General features: G+C 44.6%; 1 protein-coding gene across 3 annotated transcripts in view; it reads left to right on the top strand.

Annotated features, from left to right (window-relative positions):
• PGR (progesterone receptor) overlaps positions 1–20,383 on the top strand; it is a 73,878-nt gene extending 53,495 nt beyond the window's left edge. For all 3 annotated transcript variants that reach the window (XM_048495272.1, XM_048495273.1, XM_048495274.1), the window contains 5 exons: positions 3,592–3,897; positions 5,667–5,811; positions 11,231–11,361; positions 13,935–14,092; positions 19,721–20,383. In XM_048495272.1, the coding sequence (XP_048351229.1) occupies positions 3,592–3,897; positions 5,667–5,811; positions 11,231–11,361; positions 13,935–14,092; positions 19,721–19,876 (896 nt within the window). In that variant the 3' untranslated portion in view covers positions 19,877–20,383. The remainder of the gene's footprint in view (positions 1–3,591; positions 3,898–5,666; positions 5,812–11,230; positions 11,362–13,934; positions 14,093–19,720) is intronic.
• Positions 20,384–27,598: the final 7,215 nt, after the last annotated feature.

The following is a 27,598-nucleotide window of genomic DNA, read 5'->3' as shown; positions in this document are numbered from 1 at the left end:
ATATTTTCCCCATCTATGCTTAGAATCTTAAGAGGTATGTCATGGCAAGATGTGTCTTTTCCCCACGGCTCAAAGAAACTCGTCTCATATGGAAGTCACATTCAGGTCCATTTCCTTGAAACTGGTTCAACTGCAAGCGAAACTACCTAATTAAAACTAGCAGAACTTGGGATAGATGGTTACTTTTCGTAGGCTTTTGCTAAGCACCCTCTTCATGTTCCCTTTCAGCAGTTCTACAAATGTCACATCCTGGGGGTGGGGGGGGGATAACACTCAAATTAGTTTTGTAACTAAGATTTTTCACAAGATGTTACTTCAAATTGCTCAATAAAATCTTGATGTATCGCCTCTGCTTTGTTCTCTTGGCCTGGGTAAATGCCTTCTGAAGAGCGCAGGGATCATTTTGCTTGAGCGAACCGCAGGGGCGAGGTGACCTGAGAGGCACAATCATGGTATTCTGTCAAGAAGTAACAAATCGTCATCATTTTCCACCTGATTACAGGGTGAGGCATTCTGAGAAGGAGTCTGTCAGTTGGTAATAAAATGCCTGGTGTAACTTGGTACCCTTTGCTTCCAGCTTTCTTCGAAACTTTTGCTGGAGAGGCTGCAGGGGGTGGGTGGGGGTGGGGAAATCAAACTCAGTTAAGAATGATGTATGCAATCATTTTGGAGCATGCGGGTCTGTGACTGACATATCTAAGTAATCAGCTTACCTCCTATCTCAGCCAGAGAGAAGGTATGGGATATAGATCACTGATGGTCAGAGGCCCTCAATTTTTTAAAACCACCTTGGAAACAGGAGAAAAAGTACAGTAATCCACTCTCCTTCCACCTCCCTAACATAAAATCTAAGTAATCTCATATCAGTTAACATTGAACAATTCAAAATGCTGGTTCTTACCTTTAAGAACCTAAAATAGTTTGGTGCTGAGGTACCCAAAGGACCCGCTTCTCCCATACTATCCACCCCCCACTACCTAAGTTGTACTTCCTAAAGCCTACTCTTTCTTTCTACGCTCTTGCCATCAGGGGTGATGTGAATGGCAACTAGAGACAGGGCATTTTCTGTGGTGGCCCCTTGCCTTTGGAATCCCCTCTCCCTTGGGACTCACAAGGTGCCAACTTTACTTTCTTATAGGCAACTGGTTAAGACATTTAATTTTACCCAGGCTTTTTTAATGCTGTTATCTGGACTCAGAGGCATATCTAGGGAAAATGTAGCTCGGTGCAAAATCTGAGTTTTCCGCTGTGCTTCCCCCCCCCCCCCCCCCGGTATGGGTGGCCACCCTCCCTCACCACAACCAAACAATTGTTTTTTTGCACCAGGTCATATCAAAATCACCATCACATTACAGAACAATTGTATGGACCCAGGGGAGGGAGGAGGAAGAGTGGGGGGTGATTTTCTGCCCCCTTCCCCACATGACTAAATGGCCGCAGCCTGGGGACATTTGACTCCATATGTCCCTCTGGGCAGTACACCCCTGTCTGGGCTGTTTTTGTCCTGAAGTCTATTTTATGGATATATTTTAAGGTGCTCAGTGGTTGTTTTATGTTGTTTTTTAGGTTCCTCCTTGTTTTTAATGGACTGAGGGTTTTTTAATGGTAATTTATGATATTTTTAATGATTTTTTAGCTAGGTTTGAGCCCAGTAGCACTAAGAGATCACCAAAATTTGCGGGGTATGAGCTTTTGAGAGTCACGGCTCCCTTTATCAGATAAAAAAGCTACCCTTGGAAACTATCTTTGTGATTTTATGGTATTGTTTCTACTTATAAACTGCTTTGCGCAGGACTTTGGAGCTGCAGCATATAAATGCCCTACATCTGATAAATATATTATTTAGTATTTATAAACGTACCTGCTGCATGCAGCATATTGTAACCAGGATCCTATTATGTAATTTCTAGAATACTTATTTTGTCATGTTACTACTTATGCTATGCTTCAGTTCTTTCTGATGGTTCCAGACTTCAAATATCCAAATGCACTGGTTATTGAATGTTCCATTTTGTTGATTGTACTGACTCACTATGTGTAATCTTCCTTGAGTCCCTGTGAGAAAGGTGGACTATAAATAAATACAATTACTATGCAGCAGGTTGTATTTCATAGCTGCTGTAGAGTGGGGACCCCAAATTTGTCATGGAATCCCCATTACTGTGTTCCTCTTCCTCTCTCCTTATGACCTTCCAACTAACTTGCCAGACAGTCCAAGACCCAGTTTGAGAACCACTTCTCTATTCAGATGAAGGGGATGTAGATATTGGGGATGTGGGACCATCACTTATTTTTGTTGATAATCTCTGTATCACAAAAAGAAAAGAAGGACTGGGATTTGCTTCCTGTCATGTTCATTAATACATAATTTGGATTCCAGCATGACTGTTTATTGTTTTAAGGCATAGAGACCTGCAGCAGTGGCGTAGTGGCTAAGAGCAGTGGCTAAGAGCAGGTGCATTCTGATCTGGAGGAACTGGGTTTGATTCCCAGCTCTGCCGCTTGAGTTGTGGAGGCTTATCTGGGGAATTCAGATTAGCCTGTGCATTCCCACACATGCTAGCTGGATGACCTTGGGCTAGTCACAGTTCTTCTGAGCTCTCTCAGCCTCACCCACTTCACAGGGTGTTTGTTGTGAGGGGGGAAGGGCAAGAAGATTGTCAGCCCCTTTGAGTCTCCTACAGGAGAGAAAGGGGGGATATAAATCCAAACTCTTCTTCAAACTCTTCTTTACTTTGGTACTGTTGCCAGCAGACCCTAGCTCCCTGGAGCTCAGGTCTGTAGAGATGAAACTGAGGGAAATTCAGAAATTCTGATAAACAATTTTAGGAGCCTTCCTCCAACTTGTGCCTCTTCATCCAACCTAAGGAGCCTGCCATTAACTTACGTGACTCTTCCATGGGCAGAAGTCTCCAGAAGTTAGAGGAGGGTTCCTCAGATTGGAAGAAGAGCCACCTAAGTTGGAGGAAGGCTTCAAACCTTGCTGAGTCGAGGGGCTCAACCCACCCCAGTACTTGGAGTCCTCCCCAGGTCATTACTACTGCCCATTTCTACACCCCACCCCACTTAGCCAGTAAGAATAACTTTTGCTGCAATATTGATTAGAACCCTGTAGAAATGGAATCTTGGGTAGCAGGATTTCATGGGTATTTTAGCTTCTCAGAGCATCTGCATGCTTACTACGAACCCAGACGTCCTTAAAGACTGCATGGTGATAGTGCACAATGATATCTAACAAAGATCAACACAGCCCTTCTGTTTACCACCACAATCACCAGGTAGGTGTCAGAAGGAAAGCAGCTCTAGCAGTCTTGAGAGCTGGTGCTGGACATATTGTGAGCGAAGCCTTAACTTTGGCAAGGTAGGACTCATCTTCTCATAAGCCATACAGGAGAACTTCATATCCCAGACATTCCAGTTCCGAACTTTAATGGCATTACCATTGAAATCGTATTGTGGTATCTATATATAATGGAAGAGGGTTTCCAGTTCAAACCTGTCAGCATATGACATGCCATGAAGGTCTGTCTAATTTGAATTTGAATTGATATTGCTATTCGTTTCCACCAATGAGTGTATTTGGGGTTGCAGGTCGAAAGTTTAAGAAGTTTAATAAGGTCAAAGTCCTGAGGACGTTAGATGTTATCGCACTCCAGCAACCAGCAGCCCATCCGAACGACAGTCAAGCCCTCGCCCAGAGGCTCTCCTATTCTCCAAACCAAGAGATCCAGTATATTCCGCCGTTGGTCAGCATCTTGCAAGGCATCGAGCCAGAAGTGGTCTATGCAGGCTATGATAATACGCAGCCAGAAACACCAAGTGCTCTCCTGACTGGCCTCAATCAACTATGCGAGAGGCAGCTTCTTTGTGTCGTCAAGTGGTCCAAGTCATTACCAGGTAACAGGACTGGTCATTATGGAGTCTGCAAATAAGCTTTGGTCCTCCATCCAGCAACAGATCTGCAGTGATCCTTGGTATTTCTGTTGGTCACCGGGTATCCCCTTTGGATAACACCCTTCTGATAAGCAACTTTTAGTGGGAGGGGGACTAGAGCCCAAAGTCACACCAAATGTGACCAAAGGTTGTGCTACTGCAGGGGGAAGATTGTGGTTTCCACTGTTTTGTTGGCTGGACAACTGACTGCAAAGCATTTGCCTGGTAAAGCTTGGAGAGTACTAACAGGCTACGGGGGGTGGGGGGGGCTGGAATGGAAGGTCAGAAGCCCAGTGGGAGAGGGAGAGATAGGGCTGTACAGCCTGCAGGGAGCTATTTAAGCCCCATCTAAAAAGGTAAAGTTTCCCCTTCAGTCGTATCCAACCCTGGGTTACCACTGCGAGCAGAGGTTTCAAAGGCAAGCTGTTAGTGGGGTAGTTTGCCATTGCTTTTCCAGGCTGTTCTTTACCCCCTAGCTAGGTGCTAGGTACTTATTTACCGACCAAGAAATGGATGGGTGGCTGAGTTGACCACGAGCCAGCTACCAGGATATCTGACCCGCAGGAGGATCGAACTCCTGGCCGTGTGAGTGGCAGTGCAAGCACTTAACCACTACACCATGCAGTTCTTCAAGCCCCATCTAGGCAGGACCAAAGAAGACTCACTTGCCATCTCTCCAAGCCTACTCAGAAAGATGGGGTTGCACAGCCAATAGGCAGGGTAAGGAGGAGGAGGAGAACAGGGTGGAAGGGTGAACAACTTCCCTTTTTGAACAAACGTGAAGCCCGTGGGGACAAATGGTGACCCCATCAGCCACTCAGACTGGCTGACAAATAGTTCAGCAGCTTTAAATCGGCAACTTCAAAATGTATGAAGACCCTCTTTAGAGGACAGTGTTCAGTAATCAGAGGAATGCTAGTAGGGATGGGAGCAGGCAGGGTTTCCATGGGAGGGTATTCCATAGTTCCAGCACTCTTGTTCAGAATGTTCTTTCTCTGGTGGCCACCCACCATTCTTCAAAGAATGAGGGCCCATGGAAAAAACCCTCCAATTATAAAACAGGATCAATGCAACATGATGCTATTGAGTTAGATCTAGACTAAACTGGCAGTTTCCACTGATTTCTACTTTAGGTTTAACTTTGTGGCATTCCTGAGTGTCTACTATCTTTCAAGAGGAAAGTTCTATTTTGCTGCTGGAAAATTTAGTCTAGATCCCACTCATTAATTCATCCCTACCATCAGAATCCTTGTGGACCATTTGTACAAGTATTCTCAGCTCCATACAAATTATAATCCATTGTAGGGGGAAAGGAGAACTGGTAATGCATTATTCTGTTAAAACCTGATGAGTCACCAAATGAGAGTCAGCATGGTGGAATGGTTAGAATGTGGATTGGGAGATGAGGGGCCCTGATTCAAATTCTGCTTGTGACACAAAGTTCCCTGTTAATAGTACACTAATTGTCAGACTACCCTACCTCACACAGTTATCGTGTGGACAACTTGACGGGGCAACCTTTCCAAAATTCTTAGAAGGAGGTGTTTCTGGCAGCCAGAGTAATGCAAATGCTGTTTATCAACTATAAAGGGAATATTGCACAAGCCAGATCTACAGTTTCTGACCTCCTAAGCCAGGTGCAGCTCACTTACCAGTGGCAATCTGTCAGTGAAAAAACAAGTGTTATAAATTCTGATTTTGCATAAACTTTTTTTTTGTTATCTGCTTTTCAGGATTCCGGAATTTACATATCGATGACCAGATAACCTTAATCCAATATTCCTGGATGAGCCTAATGGTGTTTGCCATGGGATGGAGGTCTTATAAGCATGTTAGTGGTCAGATGTTATATTTTGCGCCTGATCTAATACTAAATGAGTAAGTAGAGGTTTCAAGCCGTTCCTTCCCTTTTTGCAATGCTCTGGTTTTAACAGAGTCCTCAAGATTTTCCAGCGTATGTGTTTTGAAGAACATTTGTGGATATTACCATAGTACAATGCCGTCCCTACTATCTGAAAGCATTTGCATTAGTTAACACAGAGGAAGCCCAAGTGTAGGGGAGAAGAAGGGTAATTCAAAATATACTAGGAAAGAGGCATGAGAGAAAATTAGAAAGCAAACACTGGTAGCGGCTGCTGGTAAAACTATATTTTCATCTGCATAGCTAATTGGTTCTTCAGTGATCAATCAGTTGGGCAAGAGCCCTACCTGGTCCCATCACTTTCTAAAAACACTTGGATGCCAAGGAAGGCATTGGCAGGCATCACAGTGCTCACAGGTACTATGTTGGGGCCTTTGAAACAAAGCATTAGTTGCTAATCAGCAGAGGCAAATTGAAATAACTGGAGTGAGAATTAAGAAAAGGAGGAGGTGGATCACCTATACAGGAAAACCTGAAAAGGTACCCAGAAACAAATGCTTAATATCTCCCAACACTGTTCATCAGGGATATCTGTTGTAGAAAACTATGCAATTAAATGAGGGGGGGGGTCTTCAAGAAATTTGAAAAAAATTTCACACAGAACTCTACAAAAAAAGAAGATACTACTGATGAAAACAGAGTGATCTCATTTATTTATTCCATTTTTATCCCGCCAATCCCCCAAAGGGCCTGAGGCTTACAAAATAATTAAAACATAATGCAATGGTTTAAAAACAATACAGAAATATAGAAATATAGAAATATTAAAACCATTTAAACAAGATAGCAAAAATATATCTTGAATATATCTTGAATATTATGGACCTTGGCTCTGTTTCCTTTTTTGCATCAAGCAGCAAACATCAAAGGTAGCCTTTCCATATTGAAGTTATGGTAGCCTGCTGATTTATTTAGCCAGATATTAATGGGTTAAAAGACAGAACATCCATTCGCTAAAAATCATTTAACCAGGTCTCATTACAGTTTTGCAAAGTTACATCGAGATCCCTTGGGGTGGTTAACGCTGGTTCCTCAGCAGTGGCCTTGCAGGGGGTGTGGGGTGTGTACGAGAAGGGTAACATCCGGTGCTGGACTGTTCAAGCTGTGCTCAAAGATCAGCTTAAGGGAACACAGGGATTTACTACAGCCAAGCTTTGATCTGGGAACAAGAAGCACCTGGCTGATCCAGCAGTGCTAGCATAAGACCTCCAATATGTACAAGGGTCTGAATGACTTTTTTGCTTATCAGAAGATCTTGAGGACTGTACCGATAGCTTGTTGAGAACAGAATGGGCTGTGTTCAAGTTAAAAACAACTCTTAGTGCACAGCTAGTATATAACCTTAGAGAGGTTGACTCACATATGCAGGCGAAGGGCTGTGGCTTGGTGGTAGACTATCTGGTTTGCATGGGGAAGGTTTCTTTGGCATCTCTGGGTGAGAAGAAGGCCTCTGCCTGATACTTTCGGAGATCCTTTTTTAAAGAGACCCATGTGGTGTAGGCGATAAGAGTGGTGGGCTCTAATCCGGAGAGCCAGAAGTGATTGCTCACTCTTTCGCATTAAGCCTACTCAGTGACCTTGGTCCAGCCAGTTCTCTCAGAACTCTTTCAGCCCCACTTACCTCACAAGATGTCTGTTATGGGGAGGGGAAGGCAATTGATGAGAAAACAAAATTAGAAAGAAAGAAGCTTCACGTTTTGTGTCCCTGGGGGGAGGATGTCTTTAGATGTTGGTACAGAGGCGGCAGCGTTGATAAAGTTTCTCCACTCCTATATAAGAAAACAGATTTTTAAAAGACTGCAGCCCTCTTTGTTATAACAAAAGAGATAATAATATTGTGTCTAAAGAGTTGTCCTGATGGTGGACTTGCTGGAAGCTCTCATTGGCCACCAGTGGAAAGCATATGCTGGACCAGTGCTCTGACTTTGCCACAATGTGCTTAAGTTCTTCGGCTGACCAGTTCTCTCCCCTGCATCCCCTTCCACCATCAGTGGCTGAACATTCATATTTCATTCGTATTTTCCCAGTCTCATAGATAACATTGACTGTAACTTTAAACAGGTTTGTCACTGTCTTGTCATAAACTTAGAGACAATTTTGATTGTATTTGTTAGAGCAAAAGCAAGAAGGCTTTTCCCCCCCTAAACTGCCTAACTTAAGTGACCTTCTCCAATCCCACCACAACACAGTCATGCTCTGAAGATCCTGTGACAGTTTCATTCTTCACCTAAACAGTCAACTGGGGGAAGAGGAGAAATTGTGTTATGTCCCAAAAGTGTACCCCTAAAACTTCCTACTCCTGTTTATTTTCATGGGCTGGGATCCAAAAAGAGCCTTTAATCTATTTGAGGGCTCACGTGTGCCTGCAACAAGTTTGCCGCCTCCTGGCCACCTCTCTGAACAGCAGGACCTTAAGCCACATCATATAGGGTGGCCAACTCCTGGCTCAGAAATTCCTGGAGATTTGGGGTTGGAGTCAGGAGAGGGCAGAGTTTTTTGGAGGGGAAGCCTCAGCAGAGGTGTAATGCTATAGAGTCCACCCTCCAGAGCAGCCATTTTCTCTCAGGGTACTTCTCTGGAGACAAGGTGTAATTGCTGGAGGTCTCCAGCCTTCACATGAAAGCTGGCAATCCTACACAAACTTTTTAAAAACTTTTATTTTTCTATCCCCACTTCAGTTTGAAAATCAGGTTCTCCTGTGGCATGGATGGAGTGTGTTTTTCTTGAAAACACAATTGAAAATTCCCCTCAGATGCACAACCAAATTGCTAGAATCTCAGATCACACCCTCGACAGAACAGTCTGGCTCATTGGTTGCTTATCCCCACATGACAGTTGCAGGAAGAGGAGCAATCTTCTTCCTTTTTAGCTGGGTAAAATAGTGTATCCTTCCCAAGGATCTGTCCAGCCACTTTACTGCTTCATGTGTACTAGCAGTCATGTTGGGAAGCTATTATGTAATACAAACACTACTGGTTTCCAAGGTAAACATTTCCAGTTCTGCTGCCTCTAACGAGACATGAATGCCTGTATAGCTTGCAAAATGTGTGTATTAAAAAAGGCCCTTTCCATTGACCAACTTTTGTGATGTCAGCCTGTGTGCACTTATTAGCACATCATAAAATTAGCAACCAGGGTCCCCATCTGTTTTCCATAGTCTGCTGTTCCTCAGCTGTTTTTTATTTCCCTGTATTTAGATTTTTCCAAACCTGTCCTCTGCTTGATTATCAACATAAGGGTTTCCAAACCAGATAATGTCACTAAAATGGATACTTGTCAAAATGTAAAATCATGCTTAATGTTAAACTCAAACCAGTATCCTAGGGTTCACATCCCTTGTAGCCATGAAGCTCACCGAATGGCCTTGAATGAGTCATTTTCTCTCAGTCTAACTTACTTTGCAGGGTTGTTGTAAGGATAAAATGAGGGAAGGGAGGAGAACTACCCACAGATCTCTTTTTAAGGAAGAGGCTGGGATACAAATGTAAAAGATAGATGATATTGTAAGGTGAAATCACCTCATATTGTTAGATTCCAGGCACTGAAAAAGGCCTCATAGCAGGATCAGGATTCTGTGCTTCTGGTAACTTCTACAGAGTTGAGCCTATGAAATGGCTTTATATGTTTTCCCTGTGCTGTGTTATACGTTTTCCCAATTGGCCATGCTGGCAGGGGCTGATGGGAATTGTAGTCCATGAACATCTGGAGTGTCATTGGTTGGCCACCCCTGACCCAGGGTTTCCATCTTCCTGGTAATGGTGGGCAATTGTCTGTCAACTGAACAGGCTGTTTGTCACCCCTCAGCTTGTTGGTGAGTTGGCCAGATGAAGGGGGGGGGATGAAGATAGTGCCCATCACAATGATACCTTTCTACCTTTACCTGTAAGCAATGGAATTGTGCTGGGGATGCTCTAGGACTCTTCTGCAAAAACTCTATGGAAATTCTTCCCCAGCAAGCCCCACCAGTTGCCTGAGTAGCCTAGCAGTCCTTTTTCTACTATTGAATCATGGCTTCATGCCCTTCTCTGTGTGTTCTCAGTATAAGTGTTATGCTGAGTCATTAAAAAACATTTTAAATTATACCTTTCCTCTCTTGGAATAAATGTTTCTGAGGCAGCTACCCATATTAAGTCCTAAACAGGAAGACAGTGAAGAGTAATAAAAAACACATTGGCAGGAGATCATCAGCACAAACGATCTGGAGAAAGTAGTTGTGTTACCATATGAAAGCAGCAATAAAAGCTGAGGATAAAATCAGCCCCATTTCCCCATAAAAAATATGAAGGAAAAGATAAAAATGGTCAGGTGATGGCAAGGACTGGACAACCACAAATCAGCAGAAAGCATGGGAAAATAAAAAATGTCTTCATGTAATCTGAGTTTATAATAAAGATATCAATTTCTTAATTCAAACTTAATTCAAAATTAATTCAGACTTAATTCAAAAAGCATATGCACAGTACCTGGTTTACAGTCTTGACTGCTGCACCACAAAAATTTCCTTCCTTCCTTCCTTCCTTCCTTCCTTCCTTCCTTCCTTCCTTCCTTCCTTCCTTCCTTCCTTCCTTCCTTCCTTCCTTCCTTCCTTCCTTCCTTCCTTCCTTCCTTCCTTCCTTCCTTTTGTATTTATTTTATTATGCAAAATATATGGTCTATCTTTCTGACCTCATGAGGCCTACCAAGGTGGCTTACAAATTAAAACATGTATTAAAAATAGCATCTTTAAACCCGTTAAAACCAGCAAAACACATCAAGAAGAAAGGATCTCTGAGGGAATGCCAAACAGAACAAACAAGTCTTTTCCCATTGGTGGAAGATGGTAACAGAAGGGGACAGACGAGTCTCCCTGGGGAGTGGGTTCCCAACTTTTGATGCCACACCTGAGAAGGCCCTGTCCTGGGTCCACATGCTTAATCTCAGAAGGCAGGACACCTGAAGCAGGAGATGACCATAGAAATCAGAAAAGTTCACATTACTAGAGGGGAATGTTTTTAAACGCCTGCTGGATCAAATCTGTGAACAGCTAGCTTTCCTCCCAAACTGATGGTTAGAACTGGGGGATTTGATGGTGCTGAGCATCTCTTGCTTCCCCAAGGAAGGGATTGGAGGTATCAAAGCAAGCACACTGACGTTTGATTGGTTGATCATGCTGCACACAGAGCCACTGTTGGGAGACTCCATGACAGATTCCCCAGTTTCTTGGCTAGTTTGAGTCTTAGTCACTAACTCCTGAAGGACTAGCATTTTTTTAAAAATAGCATGTTGTTGTTCTTTGTTCCCAACGCATGCTTCTGACATTACAGGTACATGAAAGACATTGTGGGGGTCAGTATTTATTTCTTTTGCCTTTTTGTTTCTTTTCTTTTTGGGCGTAAGACAGAGGATGAAGGAATCATCATTCTATTCGCAGTGCCTGACCATGTGGCAAGTCCCCCAGGAGTTTGTCAAACTTCAAGTTTCCCAGGAGGAGTTCCTCTGCATGAAAGCATTGCTTCTCCTTAGTACAAGTAAGTATATGGTTGGCTGTTCCTCTCTTCTTTTGACAGCTGTCTGCCTGGATGAAAATCAGAAAGCTGGAGTTTTGGTAACTCGTAGCCTAAAGCTGTAACTTCGGGAGCATAAAAAAGAACCGTTGTTAGCCAAAGATGGAATTTTTTTTACCTCGCCGGAGGAGAAGGTGCTTTAGGAAGAAGAGTTTGGATTTGGATTTATACCCCGGCTTTCTGTCCTATAAGGAGTTTCAAAGGGGCTCACAAACTCCTTTCCTTTTTCATGCTACAACACACACCTTGTGAGGTAGGTGAGAGAGTTCTGAAGAACTGTGACTGGCCCAAGGTCACTAAGCAGACTTCATGTGTAGGAGCAGGGAAACAAAATCTAGTTCATCAGATAAGAGTCTGCCGCTCCTGTGGAAGAGTGGGGAATCAAACCCGGTTCTCCAGATTAGAATCCACCGCTCTTAACCGCAACGCCATGCTGGCTTAGAAGAACCAAAGAGGACATCTCCTTTATGTCTGCAGGGAGGACCCAGTCAGAAATAATTGCATACATTGTGGAAGAATGGTTGGCTTGCTACCTCCCAATGTTTCATGGATGGCCCCAGTATCCCATGGCAGCTGTTTCTCAATTGACCCACAAAGCAGCCGTGTTGTGATGGCTTCTTCTCCCCATCTTCAAAAGCGCCCGCAGGCTGAACAAGATTACAGTTCAAAGCCTCACTGAACCAGTAAAGAACATTGGGTCATGTTGACAGTCCACCTTCTTGCAACCTTTGGTATTAAGGTACGGGGAACATTACTTCTGAACCAGATTTGTGTTTACGAGTCTGTTTGTAGGATATACAAGAAGAACAAAAGAGAAAGGACAAATTATTCAAGCTTCTATCATATTTTTATCCTGCCCTTAATACCATTGTTAGGGGAATAGAGGAAAAAAACCCAGTCCATATCAGGCTTTATCTTCCATCTCTCCTCTCCTTGCAATCTTTTCTTTCTTTACAAATTGGCAGCAAACCATGTTTTGCGCAAATTAAAACCAAGGACTGTGATTTAACCACAGTTTGCAGTTTTTAGTTGTGGGAAAACATTTTTTAAATCTGGGTCACACATGAGCATATTGAGAAAGAGGACATGCTACTGGACATAACATGATGGCAGATGGGCTGCTTGATTTCATTTCCACATACCTTGAGCGCAAATGGAAAAACCATGATTTGCTGTTAACTGCGAATTGTCATAAGGATGAATGCTCCTGACTCTCCATATCCCTTAATAAAGTACGCTCATGCTTTGTTTCCTTCCAGCCTTTCCCATCACGTATCTAAATTCTCCCACTTGCCTTTGCCATGGTTAAGGGGTACTGTTGCCCTGATCTTAACCATTGCTGATGATAAACAGCATTTGCTGTTAACCTTGACTTTGATACTAGTCTCAAAGTCTGATTGCAGATGTTATGTGATACATTTTTATACCAGAGATTGGATTAAAAAAAATCCAAGAACTATAATAATAAAAGCAGCTGTGATCAGATAGATAAAAAATGGCAATGCTGATAAAATCAAAGCCATATCAAGCAGCAATATCAAGTAAATAAAACAGAAGATCTCTGTAAAATAGTAAGGCGACAAAATTATGAGTCTATCAGCTGTAAGCTAAAGGCAGCACAGACTAGTTGTAAAGGCAGCGGAGTTGAACTGCACATAATGGAGAACAATTTAACTGTCCCAAAAATATATGGATAAGCAGAAAAACCTTTGGCTGGTACCAAAAGACATTCAAGTTTACTGTCAGGGTTCAGGTTAGAGCAGTGGTTCTCAACCTTCCTAATGCCGCGACCCTTTAATACAATTCCTCATGTTGTGGTGACCCCCAACCCTAACATTTATCCATTTTACAGGTGGAGAACACTGATGCAGAGAGTCTTAGGTGAAAGGGTCGTTCGACCCCCCAAAGGGGTCCCGACCCCCAGGTTGAGAACCACTGGGTTAGAGGGAAAATATTCCATAAGTTTGAAGACCTGGTCCTTAGTGGTAACCCATCTTACCTCTGAAGGTAAATGGTTACCAGAGTAGGACCTCTGAGAAAAATTCAGGAGAAACAAAATGAGATACTTCTTAACACAGAGCGTGATTAAAATGTGGAATTCGCTGCCGAAGGATTTAGCGATGGCCAAAGGCATAGAAAACTCTGAAAAAAACTTTAGATTCATGGAGGCGAGGTCTATCAGTGGCTACTGATGGTGTCTAAACTGCCTCTCCACCTGCAGAGGCAGTCAATCTCTGAATCCCAGTGCCAGGAAACAACATCAGGTGAAGGCCTCCACCTCTATGCTTTGTTGTAAGCTCTCCAGAGTAACTGGTTGGCCACTGTGAGAGGTAGGATACTGGAGTAGATGGATCACCGGTCTGATGCAGCAGGGTTCTTCTTATGTTCTTAAGATAGACAAGTCCAAGATTGGAGCACTTGACCCTTTAAGTGCCCCAGTCCCTGCCTGCTTTGGGCTTACAGGTAAGAATTGAGCCTGGAATAAATTGGTGGCTGGTGAAACTCTTGGAAGTGCTTAGTTCTGTTTTTCTTTGCAGTTCCTTTGGAAGGCCTCCGAAGTCAAAACCAGTTTGAGGAAATGAGATCGAGCTACATCAGAGAGCTGGTTAAAGCGATTGGGTTGCGGCAGAAAGGAGTAGTAGCCAGTTCACAGCGCTTCTACCAGCTTACAAAACTCATGGACTCCATGCATGATGTAAGTTAGTTCTGCAAAGCTTTAACGTGGGCTTAATCCATCCAGTCCACAGGGCTGTTTACTTATCAGAAACATTCCATGGGACATAGGGCCATTTGTGGTTAGGGTAATCTTCACCATAGGAGATCCTGTTTTTCTTTAGGCCTATGTGTACAAATTCAGAGCATGTATACAGTGGGCCTCTGGAGATACATTAGACACAGGATCCACAGCAATTGACATCTGTGGCTGTGTCTGTCTCATGGAACCAGTGATTTGTAAAGAAGCTGGAAATTCTTATTAATAGGGTTGGTTCTGATTAATACTTAGATGGGACACCACCAAAGATATCTAGGGTCACTACACAGAAGCAGGCAATGGCAAACCAGGGATGTAGGTATAGATTTTTTATGGGGTGGGTTCGGGGGCAGGGCCACGCCCCCACCTACCCCTGGGTGCATGGCCACGCCTCTCCAAGCCCCACCCCCAGCCTCAGGACTTATAAAAGCAGCTCTCCAAGGCCAGGGATGGCAGACTCCTCTGCCCCGCAACCCCCCCCCCCCCGGCTGGGCTCCTAGCTGACAGCCGGCAGTCCCTTTTGCCCTCCTTTCCGGGCAGAGGCATAGCTAGGGAAAATGGAGCCCCATGCAAAATCTGAGTTTTGCCCCTCTCCCCACATTTATTTATTTATTTATTTATTTCTTACATTTATATACCGCCCGATCTCCGAAGGGCTCCGGGCGGTGAACAACATTATTTGAACATCAACAGGAGCGGTCATACAAATATAAATACAACATAAGCTCCATCCCATAAAATAGCTTAAAACTCATAAAAACAGCGAATAACCATAATACATAATAACAACAAGAGGCGTCCAACCCCAATTTTAAAACCTTCCCCATGAGCTGAGGCTGTGGGAGCCCCCTCAGTATGAGGGGACCCTGATGTAACTGTCCCAGGCACAGAGCCCGGTTGGTTGGAGGGGGCACTGCTCAGCAGCTTGACACTCCCAGCGTCCGGTAACAACAGTCTTGCAGGTTCTTCTATGGAACTCCAGGTCCCAATACAGGGCCCGGACAACTGGAGGAAGGGTGTTCCACCAGGCGGGAGCCAGTGCCGTGAAGCGATCCTGGCTCAGCGTGGAGGCCAGCCGCATCATAGAGGGGCCGGGGGATCACCAGTAGAGTTGGCCTCTGCAGAACGCCCAGGGGGCGAATTGGCCAAGAGACATATGGGGTGATGCGGTCCTGGCGAAGGTACGGTAGGGTCCCAGGCCGCTAGCAAAGCCTTTGAAGGTCAAAACCCACACCTGACAGGACATTGATTCGGAATTAAACCAGGAGGAGGAGGAAGCCAATGCGGCTGCCGCGAACGCACAGGCTGGATGTGTTCTCTGAAGGCGCCACCTGTGAGCAGGCCCGTGCTGCCGCGCCCATGTTGGACCGGATTTTAACTTCCGAATCAAAGCGCATAGGGAAGGCCGGCGTACAGCGAAGTTACAATAGTCCCAAAGCCTGGAGGTTTGACCGTTGCATGGATCACAGTGGCCAGATCTGCCTGGGGAAGAGGAAGGGAGCCAACCGCCCGGGCCTGGCGAAGATGGAAAAATGCAGTCCGGGTTGTATATGGATGCCACACTGGGTCTCCATTGAGAGAGACGAATCCAGGTGGACCCCCCCAGACTGCCTTAACGGAATGGAGGTCGGCATGCCAATGAGACCCACCTCCCACACCGGCGGCTGGAGAATCCTCGACCTCCTACCCCTGCGGGGTCTAGCCAGAGGATCTCGTCTTCGATGGATTCAGGTGCGCGGAAGCCTGCTCTGCTGCAACCAACTTCAGCTACCGCCTCCAAACAATGCTGGAGGGAACGCGCCAGGGGCGGCAACCGCTCCCCTCCATGGCATCTACAACCAGAATGAGGCTGGAGTGTCATCAGCATTATTGATGACAGATCAGCCCAAAGCTCCCGGCGACCAACTGAGCAGAAGTGGTCGCGATATAGATGTTAAATAACAGCGGGGGGATAACAGCGGCTCCTGGGGTACTCCGCGCACTGAAGAGGGCACCTCCGGGAGGCTTCATCCCGCACCACTACTTTTGCTGGTTCGGTCCCGGAGAAACGAGGGCAATCCATTTGAAGGACAGTGCCACCTGTACTGCCTCGAAGGCGGCCATAGGCGGTGGGTCAAAAGGTCGTGATCAAACTTCATATCAAACGCTGCGGTAAAGATCTGTTTAACAAAACCAGCACCGCCCGAACATCCGCCTTCAGGGTCAAGTTGCATCACGGGCGATATCCACCGTGATGGCGACAAGAGCGGTCTCTCGTCTCCATGCCCAGCTACGGAAGCGGACTGGAAGGGATCGAAGGCCGATGTGTCATCCAGGAAACCCTGAAGCTGCTCAACACCACTCTCTCAATTACCTTCCCGGCAGTCAAGCGAAAGGTTCGAAACTTGGGCGGTAATTGGCCAGATCCCTCCGGATCTAGCGATGGATGGCACTTTAAGGTGGAAGCGGACCACTGCCTCCCTTCCAACCTATCCAGAAAGACCCTTGCTCCAGGGAGTCATTGATGATGTTCAACTCTGAGATGGGGTCATGAAGCATCCGCCCGGCAAGCTTTTATAAGCCAGGAGGGGCATGGATCCAGAGGACAGGTAGTAGGTCTTAACAGCAGCCAAGGCCCTGTCAACAATACGGCTTCAGGAGAGCAGGGAGAACTGGGCCAAACTTGGGCCCGAAAGACGGCAAAGGGAGCCCTCCAGTCTTCACTAATTGCTTAGATATTAACGTGGCGGGAAGGTCCCATGGCGAAGCGGCGTGACTTTATCTGCAAAAGAAGCTCGCATGGAATGCCTCACAGCTAATAGCCAATTGATGGTTTAAGTAGGATCCTTCCGATAGGGAGGTCAAGGACCGAATTATACTCTAAATAATTGTGCCTAAGGCAGGAGCTAAGCAGACTGGCATAGAGAGGAGGAGAAGAAAGCCCCTCTTCGCACTTCGCTTTGTTGCCATCTCATAGGCCTTCATAAACGTCCTATAAGATGTTCGCGCAGCGCCGTCGAGATTTCCGCCACACTTCGCTCCCTAGTCGTCTAAGCACCCTTTTCATATGGCGCAGCTCCCCGAGGGGTATACCAAGGGAGACCTGCCGAACACGGGAGGCGAAAGAGGATGCCGGGAACAACAGTCTCGATGGCATCGGAGAGCCGGGAGTTCCAGTCCTCCACCTGCTCATCGGTATGCCAGCCGGAGTTCAGGATCCCGCCAGGAGCATTCAGGAAACCAATTGGATCCAATAGAGTCTCCGCGAAGGCGTAAATCAGCCCTCGCCTGAGATGGGTTTGGCGTGGCAGGGACCATCCGAACCTTCCGGGCGTAGTAATGGTCAGAACCACATGGCACTCACTATCCGACCAGAGAGACATGACGCTGCGATATATCAACCCCCAAAACCGAAGACCAATAAATCCAGCGTATACAGCCGAGCCTCCGCGAGGTGGGGCCAGAACACCTGCAAGGAGGAGGCCTAGTGCTCGGGTGCCATGGATGATACCAGGTCAGCTGACCATTGCACTGTACATGAGGCGAAGCGTCCAGCATGGACATTAAAGTCCTTCCTCAGAACAATAAGTCTGGGGAACCGCGAATGCCCAGATCCGCCACCACCTCAGCAACCCGCAGCAGGCAGTCCCCCCCTGAATTACAGCTTAGGCGACTCGCCGGTACACCAGGAGGATCGCCGTCCTCTCCGCGGCCAACCACTCTAGGCCGACACATTCCATGCCGGCGATCTCCGGGATGGGGGTCGCCCTGAAGGGAATGGAATCACGGATGAACATCGCCACACCTCCCCCCCGGCCCTGTGTTCGCGGCTGGTGGAGGCACGCGAACCCGGGTGGCGTGACTTCGCATGGGCACCTGCTGTGATGTTGGAATCCACCCCCAAACAGCATCATTTTAAATGGTGTTTAAACTAGGGAGCCCAGATTCTCCTTTTAAATCCATCTTAAAGGGAGAATCTGAGGTCCCCAGTTAAAACAACATTGAAAGTGCTGCTGTTTTGGGGTGGATTCCTCTCCCCCCCCCCCCCCCGAAACAGCATTGCTTTCTATGTTTAAACTGGGGACAGATTCTCCCTTTAAATCCATGCCGAAGGGAGTGGATTTAAAAGGAGAATCTGGGAAAATTTGCGGCGTGCCTGCTGTCAGGGGTGCAATTGTTAAGCTAGCAGCACCAAACTTTCAGGGTATCTTTAGGAGACTCTCCTGATGATACCACCCAGGTTTGGTGAAGTTTGGTTCAGGGGGTCCAAAGTTATGGACCCTCCAAGGTGCAGCCCCCATCTCCTATCAGCTCCCATTGGAAACAATGGAGGATGGGGACACTCCATTTGGGAGTCCATAACTTTGGACCCCCTGAACCAAACCTCATCAAACTTGGGTGGTATCATCAGGAGAGTCTCCCAACAAATCCCCGAAAGTTTGGTGCTGCTAGCCAAAAACTGAAGAAAAAAACACTTTAAAATACAAAAAAACCATAAACGGGTGGTGGAGCTTCGGACATGTAATGGGGGGTTTACACCCAGGAAACCCCCCTTACCTATGTCCTTGTGGCAAACCATCTCTGTTCTTCTCTTGCCTTGAAGACTCTACGGGGCCCCCAAAAGTTGGTTGTGACTGAACAGCACTTTCTGTCACCAAACCTATAACTGTGGTGGTGAGATATTTTATGAAAAGTGATTCGAATTGTGCCTTTGGGTGGTAATGTCCATATTATTTTACATTGTACTATGCTGTTTATGAGATTTTAATGATTGAAAATTATTTTGAAAAGGAATTTTGTATTTCTTTCCACAAGCTGCCTTTTTCAAAACACAAATCCTTTAAATAAATACATTGTTACTAGGGAATGTTGCCGTCCACTTGCTGTTTACACAGACATGACTGTGAGCCAGAAAAGATGGGAGGGATGAAAAAGTGTTGTAGTGGCTTAGAGTACTACACACTGGAATATCTAGGTTCGGATACCCTTGAAACTTGCTTTGTGATTTTCAGTCAGCAGCCCTCCCTTGAGGTAACCTACTTCACAAGAACGTTGTGAGAAGAGGAGAGAGACTGAACTCCTCGAAGAGAAGTTGAATCTTTTTTTAAAAAATGTGATCAATAGAAAGAACTCCATTATGCCCTGTCTGTATTCTTCCTAGTGATGCAAGAAGTGGTGATTGGACTATTATGTTTTTGTTAAAAGCCCCTCTCTGTTTAAGAGCACTGCATCTTGTCAGTGATTTGTTAAGATTCTGTCTCAGACTGTGATGCAAGGAAGTCTATACTTTCTAAAAAGTAACTATTTAGGTCTTTCTGCATTAATACTCACAGTTGAGGCCTTGTTTGGCTAGTATTCACATTCCTGAGGTGACATGGTAGCCATCAGAACATGTGCTTCTATGGATCTGAGACACATTGACTTGGAAATTATGAAGCTGTTAATTACATGGGGTTGTGCTGGACCAGTGGTTTCTTGCTGTACCTAGAGAAAAGAAGCTGTGCCGGAGCTGAGCATGATGGAGTTGCTGTTGGGGCGCATCTTGTATGGTCATGTTTGTGTAACTTCTACTATTTATTTATTTTTACACAGCTTGTGAAACAACTCCATCTCTATTGTCTGAACACTTTTCTTCAGTCTCGGGCACTGAGCGTTGAATTTCCGGAAATGATGTCAGAAGTGATTGCTGCACAGTTGCCCAAGATTCTCGCAGGAATGGTGAAACCGCTCATGTTTCACAAGAAGTGAAACATCTTCCCCGCGCTCTCTGTCCCTCTCTCTCATTTGTAGAGATTTTTCAAAATGCACATTTTAAAAATTATTTGTGGGGTTTTTAACTTTTTATTTTTCGGTCAAGATTTTATGGTGCCAAAATATTGCAATCTCTTCTCCACTCTGCAACCTAACAGTTTATGTCTGCAAATGCTGCAGTGTCCATATGGCAAACTTTTTGATTCCTTTGCAACTTTTTTTAAAACAAAGAAATCACGACCAATATTTGTCATAAGAAATGTTTTGTAATAGGCCTGATTGAATTTCTCCTGAGGGATACACAAGAGATGGTGTCCAGTTTTTTTAAAAGGAAGAAGTTACTTTGTATATTTTTCCTTCATATTATTCATTTTTTAAAATTTCTGCAATGGGAATGGAGTAAAGCTTTAGCTTTTAATACATTATTTTTGTGTGTGGCTATATGTGTATATGTATATAAATATCAAAGAATATGGTGATATTAAAATTCAGATGGTCTTCTAATTTGAGAATTTTTTTTTTACTTTCCAAGTTCTCTTATTATAAATGGCATCTTGAGGTATGGTCGAAGTCAAATGAACCCTCTAATAGGGATGTATTTACACTCGCAACCAGTAGTGGGATCCAAACATTTTAGTAACAAGTTCCCATGGTGGTGGGATTCAAATTGTGGTGTAGCGCCAATGGGGCTGGGCTGGGCACGACGGGGGTGTGGCATTCCTGGGTGGTGCTGTGGCAAGGACGCAGCCGCTGCGCCGGTCCTTGGGCGGGAAACGAATGCACGCAGGCACAGGCTGCCACACACGCCGGTGCACCTCCTGCTAGACTGCTCCAAGTTCTGCGCGCTACTGCTGAAAGGAGGGGTGCAACTAAGGCAAAAATCACGTGGCAAAATCACCAATTAGTAACCCCCTCTCGGCACACACAAATAATTAGTAACCTACTCTCGGAAACCTGTGAGAACCTGCTGGATCCCACTTCTGCTCACAACCAACATTTCCTGTAAGCCACATGGCTGCACAGGCACAATATTGATGCCAGGTAGTTTGGACGGTTGCACAGTTCTGCCCAGAAGGAGCAAATTTCTGCACGGCAGTAAGGAAGCCTTAGAACTAAATACAACCTAAACAGTCTCTTCATCCACGTATTTATAAGCCTAAGTTGGCTAGTGTTCTCGCTTACATTACAAATGCCTCACCTCTGCATTCCTAGCCATATGCTGTACTGGCCTCTCAGTACAGCAGAATTATGAAGGGCTTGTTTTTGGCATTTAACAGACCTCTCTCCCTCTGCCATAAGCAGCTAGTTGCTCACTCTGCTGACTACTTGTGGCTGTTTGCTGCTGACCCAATAATCAAACTAGATCCAGCTTTGCACAGTTTACAGGCTTGTTGAAGTACAGTTGGAGTAAGCCTGAACCGACAGCTAATTAGATTTATTTGGCCCTCGCTGCTTCGTGTCAGGATGACCTAGTGTCAAGCACAGTATTTGTAATGTAATTCTTTTGCCCCCCACCCTTTGATTGATAGAATGGGAGGCATTCCTTAAAAAAACTTCATGTTTGCTTAAGAGCTGTGTTTTTTTCAGATGAACATCTTTGACTGGTGTCTCTAAAAGAGACAGTCTGAAACAGGATTTGCACCCGCAGAATAGGTTGTTAACAAGATGCATAGGCCTTGGTTGGCACACTGAGATTATGTCTCTCTAATGCTAAAATTAGACCTCTGTAGTGCATGTGCTAACCAGGTCTTGGTGGATCTCAGAAGCTAAGCATGGTTGGTGCTGGTTACTACTTGGGTGGGAGACCATCAAAGAAGTCCAGGGTTGCTAGGCAGAAACAGTCAATGGCTAACCACTTCTGTTTGTCTCTTGCCTTGAAAACCCTGCAGGGTCACCATAATGCAAACGGATGGGGGGGAAAGCGCTAAAATAGTTCACAAAACAAATACACAACTTACAAAACAAATACACAACTAACTAACTCTCTCTCTCTCTCATAAAGATATAAGTCACTCTGGGGAGCTGGAGAATGAGAATCGGGTTGGGGGAAAAGATGGTGCCTCTGCTTCTTTTCCATAGCAGAGTGATAAGCTTCAGTACTGCAGTCAAAGCACTACTCACAACCTGAGCTCAATCCTGACGGAAGTCCGTTTCAAGTGGCTGGCGCAAGGTTGACTCAGCCTTCCATCCTTCCAAGGTCGATAAAATGAGTACCCAGTATGCTCAGGATAACACATAGATGACTGGGGGGAGGCAATGGCAAACCACCTCGTAAACAACAAAGTCTGCCTAGTAAACGTCATGATGTAATGTCACCCCATGGGTCAGTAAAGACCCAGTGCTTACATAGGGGACTACCTTTACCTTTAAGTGACCTCAGACACCCTTGAAGACAAGAACTGACACAGGCCTTTGATTTCTCAAGATCATTATTGATTGTTCTGACTGGTTGTAATTTCATTTTACATCACCTTCAACATCGAGATGCTGGAGCATGCAAACCAGATGCTCTGCCCCTGAGCCACAGTCTCACCACATCCTTCTCAAAGCTGGCTGCCTCATGATGCAGTGTATCATGCCTGTATTTGTTGCTCATGCAGCTTGGGGAAAAGGTTTAGTTTCTGGTAAAGTGAGGGCTAAAGGAGGAAGCCCAAGGATGAACTGAAAAAAAAGTGGGACAGGTTATGAAGACCTGTTTGGTGTTGGTTTCAATGTTGGTCTGTAGTAGTAGAACTAGGTGTAAATCCCGTAGCACCTTAGAGACAAACAAGATTTTTGAGGTATAAACTTTGAAAGGTCAACGCTCCCTTTGTCAGATCCTTTGTGAGATTGTCTCACTACAGATACTGATTTTCTGCCCATAAGCATTTTGTTGTTCATTCACAGGGCTGCCATAAGTCGGAAGATACTTGACGGCGCTTGCGCGCACACACACTGGCATTTCTTGCCCTGATTTGGATGGCCTAGGCTGGCCCAGTGTCCTCAGATGTGAGAAGCTAAGCAAGGTCAGCCCTGGTTAGTACTTGGAAGGGAGACCACTGAGGAATCTAGGCTGCTACTTAGAGGCACAACCTTGAAAGCCCCATGAGGGGTTGACAGCACTTGACAGCACTTCGAATCATGGAGTTGGAAGAGACCCCAAGGACCATCCCCTGCAATGCAGGAACACACAATCAAAGCACTCCTACACACACACACACACACACACACTTCTCCCCTGCTCTATTCATGCTGAGTACATTCTGCATTGTACCTCTGCTTCCTAACGCCATTTCTTCCTTCACACTGGGAAATAAGCAGAGGCGGGATCCAGCAGGTTCTCACCAGTTCCCGAGAGTGGGTTACTAATTATTTGTGTGTGCTGAGAGGGGGTTACTAATTGGGTCTGCTTTTCCGTTAGAAGTTCCATTAGGTCCAAAAATCATAAAGTCCTGTTGTTTCCTATGTGGCTGGTTAGCGAAGGTAGAAAGCGGGATAATTCTCCCTGTTGGGCTGTTTTAAAAACATGTTTTAGAAATATGGAAAAGTTCCTTGTTTAAGGAAAGTATCCTTCTTTGGATTTCTAGAAACAAAATTAAGTATTTGAAAGTATTAAGTATTTGACAGGCAGTCAATTAGAGGAGAAGTAGTTTTTTCTGTTGGCAGTAGACGATAGAACTTGCTATAATGAGTTTAAATTAAGGACAGAAAGATACCACCTGGAAATTAGGAACTTTTTTTTCAGTTAGAGTTTTTTACAGTAACAGAGAAATTATTATTGCCCCGCCCCCGAAATGCCCGGCCACGCCCCCGTTGTGCCCCGCCCAGCCCCATTGGCGCTACTCCACTGTTTGAATCCCACCACCATGAGAACCTATTACTAAAATTTTTGGATCCCACCACTGGATATAAGGAGTTAGGGATCACCATTCCTTCTTGTAACCAATGAAGAAAACTTTGATTCTTTAAAACTCAGTAGGGTCGGCACCATTTTTTTTAGTTGGTATTTTTCAGGTTTGAGTTTAACAGTCCCAGAAATTTTCAAAAAACCAGAAAATAGCTCATTCTCAAAACTGACTCATTCATGTTCTTTGAAATGTCTTGGGTCTATTAGACCTGAATCCCAAAGAATCCTGCTGCCTCCAAGCTCCATGTGGAACTGGGGGGCAGCAGGCAGTCACAGAGCTGCACGTGGAGCTAGGTGGTAGCAGCATTGGTGGTGGATCCAAAGCTACCCAAATCATACTGAATTTTTGTAGCATGATCTCAGGATTATTTATTTATTTATTTATTTATTTGATTTAATATACCGCCCTTTCCCCGAAGGGCTCGGGGCGGTGTACAATATAAAACATCATATATAAAAACATAAATATAGTTTAAACCACAGTTATACCCTAAAACAGCGTCCCACAAAACCCTTACATAACCCTCCCAAGAAAGAATAATGGGTCCCGATGGTGTTAGGGACCCATAGGAAGCAGAGGGGAGGGGGCTGGGGCACCCTCAGCGGCTGGTCTCTCCAAAGGATCCACGTTAAATGTTCACCTTTTTCAGGTAAAAAAGCCCCAACAAATACTGATAAGATATTTGCAGCTTTAGCCAAATACCCACATTTAAAGCTCATACTCTGAAAATCTTCTGATGCTGTACTTGAATCTAGCTCTCCTGTTTCACGTTGGGAAAAATGATCTGATTTATTAAAATATATATATCCTGCCATTCTCTGTTTGCAACACCACTCAGAACATATTTGCAAAGACTCCCATTGTTATTTAAAACAACGTATATATCTTTTTATGACAATACAAATAACTGAATTGACATTTGCAGTGGAAGAAATGTCTTGTTTCACAGAACATCACATTTGCAGTGGAAGCCTGTCTTGTTTCACAGAACATCACAATAACCACAAAGCCGAAAACTGAATTGGGTGACATTATGATCAGTCACGGCCTAGCCATGAACAGAGTGATTCCGTTAATTTTGTGTGGTTTGAATGCTCTTTCATTGGAAGGACTGATTTAGAAATTATTCCATCCCTTTCTGACTACTGGCAAGGCAGCCGAAGAAAGCAGCAGGGCAGTCTGAACTAACAATGGTCTAAACTTCTGGTTCTTTTTATTGAGTTGAATTATTAAAGAAGAAGAGTTTGGATTTATACCCAATCTTTCTCTCCTGTAAGGAGACTCAAGGTGGCTTACAAGCTCCTTTCCCTTTTTCTCCCCACAACAGACACCTTGTAAGGTAGGTAGGGCTGAGACAGTTCCAAAGAACTGTGACTAGCCCAAGGTCACCCAGCAGGAATGTAGGAGTGTGAAAACACATCTGGTTCACCAGTTAAGCCTCCACCACTGAGGTGGAGGAGTGGGGAATCAAACCCCGTTCTCCAGATTAGAATCCACCTGCTTTAATTACTATACCATGCTGACTGTCAATCAAAGCAATCCAATAATTGTTTTTATTAATTAAATCAGCTCAACATAGCCACAAGATCACAGAGCAGATTTGGGAGGAGGGTACATCTTAGGATTCCTGACAAATCTTGTGCACCCCAGCCTGTCTTCACCGTTTGTCCCTACTGTACACCTTGGTTCCTTCTGTTTTCTTTCCATCGCCCATCTTACCTTTCCTCACCGTTTTCCTTTGCATTTCCTTGTCTCTTGATCAGTCTTTTTCACTGCCCTCGCCCAAAACATACCACATCAAATATACAAATGGTGTGCAAACCAAATTAGAAATAATGTTATCTTCTTGTGTGAAAAATGTGATATGGGGAGAAAAGTGCAAAAATCAAGTCTTGGGAGTTTGTTTCTCATCAAGGAGATGCGTAATTGAAAAAAAAAACGCTATTTGAAGTGAACCAGTATGTTTGTGAAATTCAGGCCCCTTCCGCACACACAAAATAATGCGTTTTCAAACCACTTTCACAACTGTTTGCAAGTGGATTTTGCCATTCCGCACAGTTTCAAAGAGCACTGAAAGCAGTTTGAAAGTGCATTATTCTGCATGTGCGAATGAGCCTCAGTCTCATCCCTAAGAACAAGGTAGCCATAACAGGAAAAAAATTGGGAAAATTATTTGCAAAAATGCTTTTTTAGTTCTTTCTTGTGACAGAGCTCTTTTACCTTCTGCAGTGAGTTAACAGAGAGGAGACGGCATGGTGGAAAAAGCTCCACGTGATCAGCTGCATTATCAGAGCAGGCCTGCCCAGAAAAAAACCCTGATATATTTAATGTATTGATTATGCAGTAATTCACTATATATAACACCATAATTCCTCTGAATATAAGAACATAAGAACATAAGAACAAGCCAGCTGGATCAGACCAGAGTCCATCTAGTCCAGCTCTCTGCTACTCGCAGTGGCCCACCAGGTGCCTTTGGGAGCTCACATGCAGGAGGTGAAAGCAATGGCCTTCTGCAGTTGTTGCTCCCGAGCACCTGGTCTGTTAAGGCAATCTCAGATCAAAGAGGATCAAGATTGGTAGCCATAAATCGACTTCTCCTCCATAAATCTGTCCAAGCCCCTTTTAAAGCTATCCAGGTTAGTGGTCATCACCACCTCCTGTGGCAGCATATTCCAAACACCAATCACACGTTGCGTGAAGAAGAAGAATATAATGTTGACATGATGAGTTGTAAGACAGCAATGTTTCTAAAGATGCCAGAGAACTTTGATTAGAGTCCCTTGATGATTCCATGGACCTCGTCTCAAGCTGCAATTGAAGTTCACTGAGCAAACTTGGGTTGGTTACTCACGATCTAATCTACCTCACAGGGTTGTGAGGTAAGAGGAAAGAGCTACAGATGATATTGTGAGCTGCTGGAGCAAAGGAGGGATAGAAAAGTAGTAACAGAGGAGAAGCAGGCATTGTAGCTACCACAAAAATTATTCAATAAATAGTTGAAATTGAGACTAGGCATGTACGTGAGTTAATCAGATCTCGGAAGCTAAGCTCAGTACTTGAAAGGCCAAGATCTGTAGAAGACAATGGCTGGCTGCATTTGCTTAATCACTTGTCTGGAAAACCCCACCAGAGCTTGCTATACCTCACCAGGGCTTGCTATAAGTAGGCTCACTATAAGATGGCACTTTACAAACACACACACCCAGATTTTTAAAAAAACATTACTTTGGCAGCAACCGCCATTAAACATAGTAGCAAATTTGTGTCAGGATTCCACAACCTCAAAAAAGTTGGAGATTGCAGTTTAGATTGTATATTCATTATATGTGCTCCTTGTGTAGAACACTTTTAATTTAAAGACAAATCCAGAAGCCTCTAATTTAACCTATTAATAGCTGGAATGTTAAAGGCTTTGAGCCCCATCCAAAGGGGAGGGTGAATCTGCTTCTGGAAGCGACACACTGCCAGATTTGCCCTCCTGGGGTACTTATCCTGGTGAAGTGGCAATCTCACCATGTCTCCCAAGTGACATACATTTCCTTTCCTGAAGTTTAGTGTGCGTCTCTACTTAGCTAAAATTTGAAGCACAGATATACCATTCTTTGAATGCACCTACGTTTGTTTATAGTTTGACTTTCCTACTGAGAGTCAGGTTGGATTACATTATATAAATCAATGCTGTTATTAGTTTAATAGAGCCAGTAAGCAAAGAATAATAGCAGACATTTGAACAAAGTTGCCATCTGAATAAAGCATAGGTATTAAGCATGACAAGTTAAACAAAGCAGAACATGGTATTACATAAGTAGAAACCCAATACCATTTCCTG

The sequence above is a fragment of the Sphaerodactylus townsendi genome, linkage group LG04, assembly GCF_021028975.2.
Source record: "Sphaerodactylus townsendi isolate TG3544 linkage group LG04, MPM_Stown_v2.3, whole genome shotgun sequence".
Classification (NCBI taxonomy): domain Eukaryota; kingdom Metazoa; phylum Chordata; class Lepidosauria; order Squamata; family Sphaerodactylidae; genus Sphaerodactylus; species Sphaerodactylus townsendi.
Note: the sequence above shows the minus strand (reverse complement) of the source record. Positions and strands in the feature narration are given on the sequence as shown.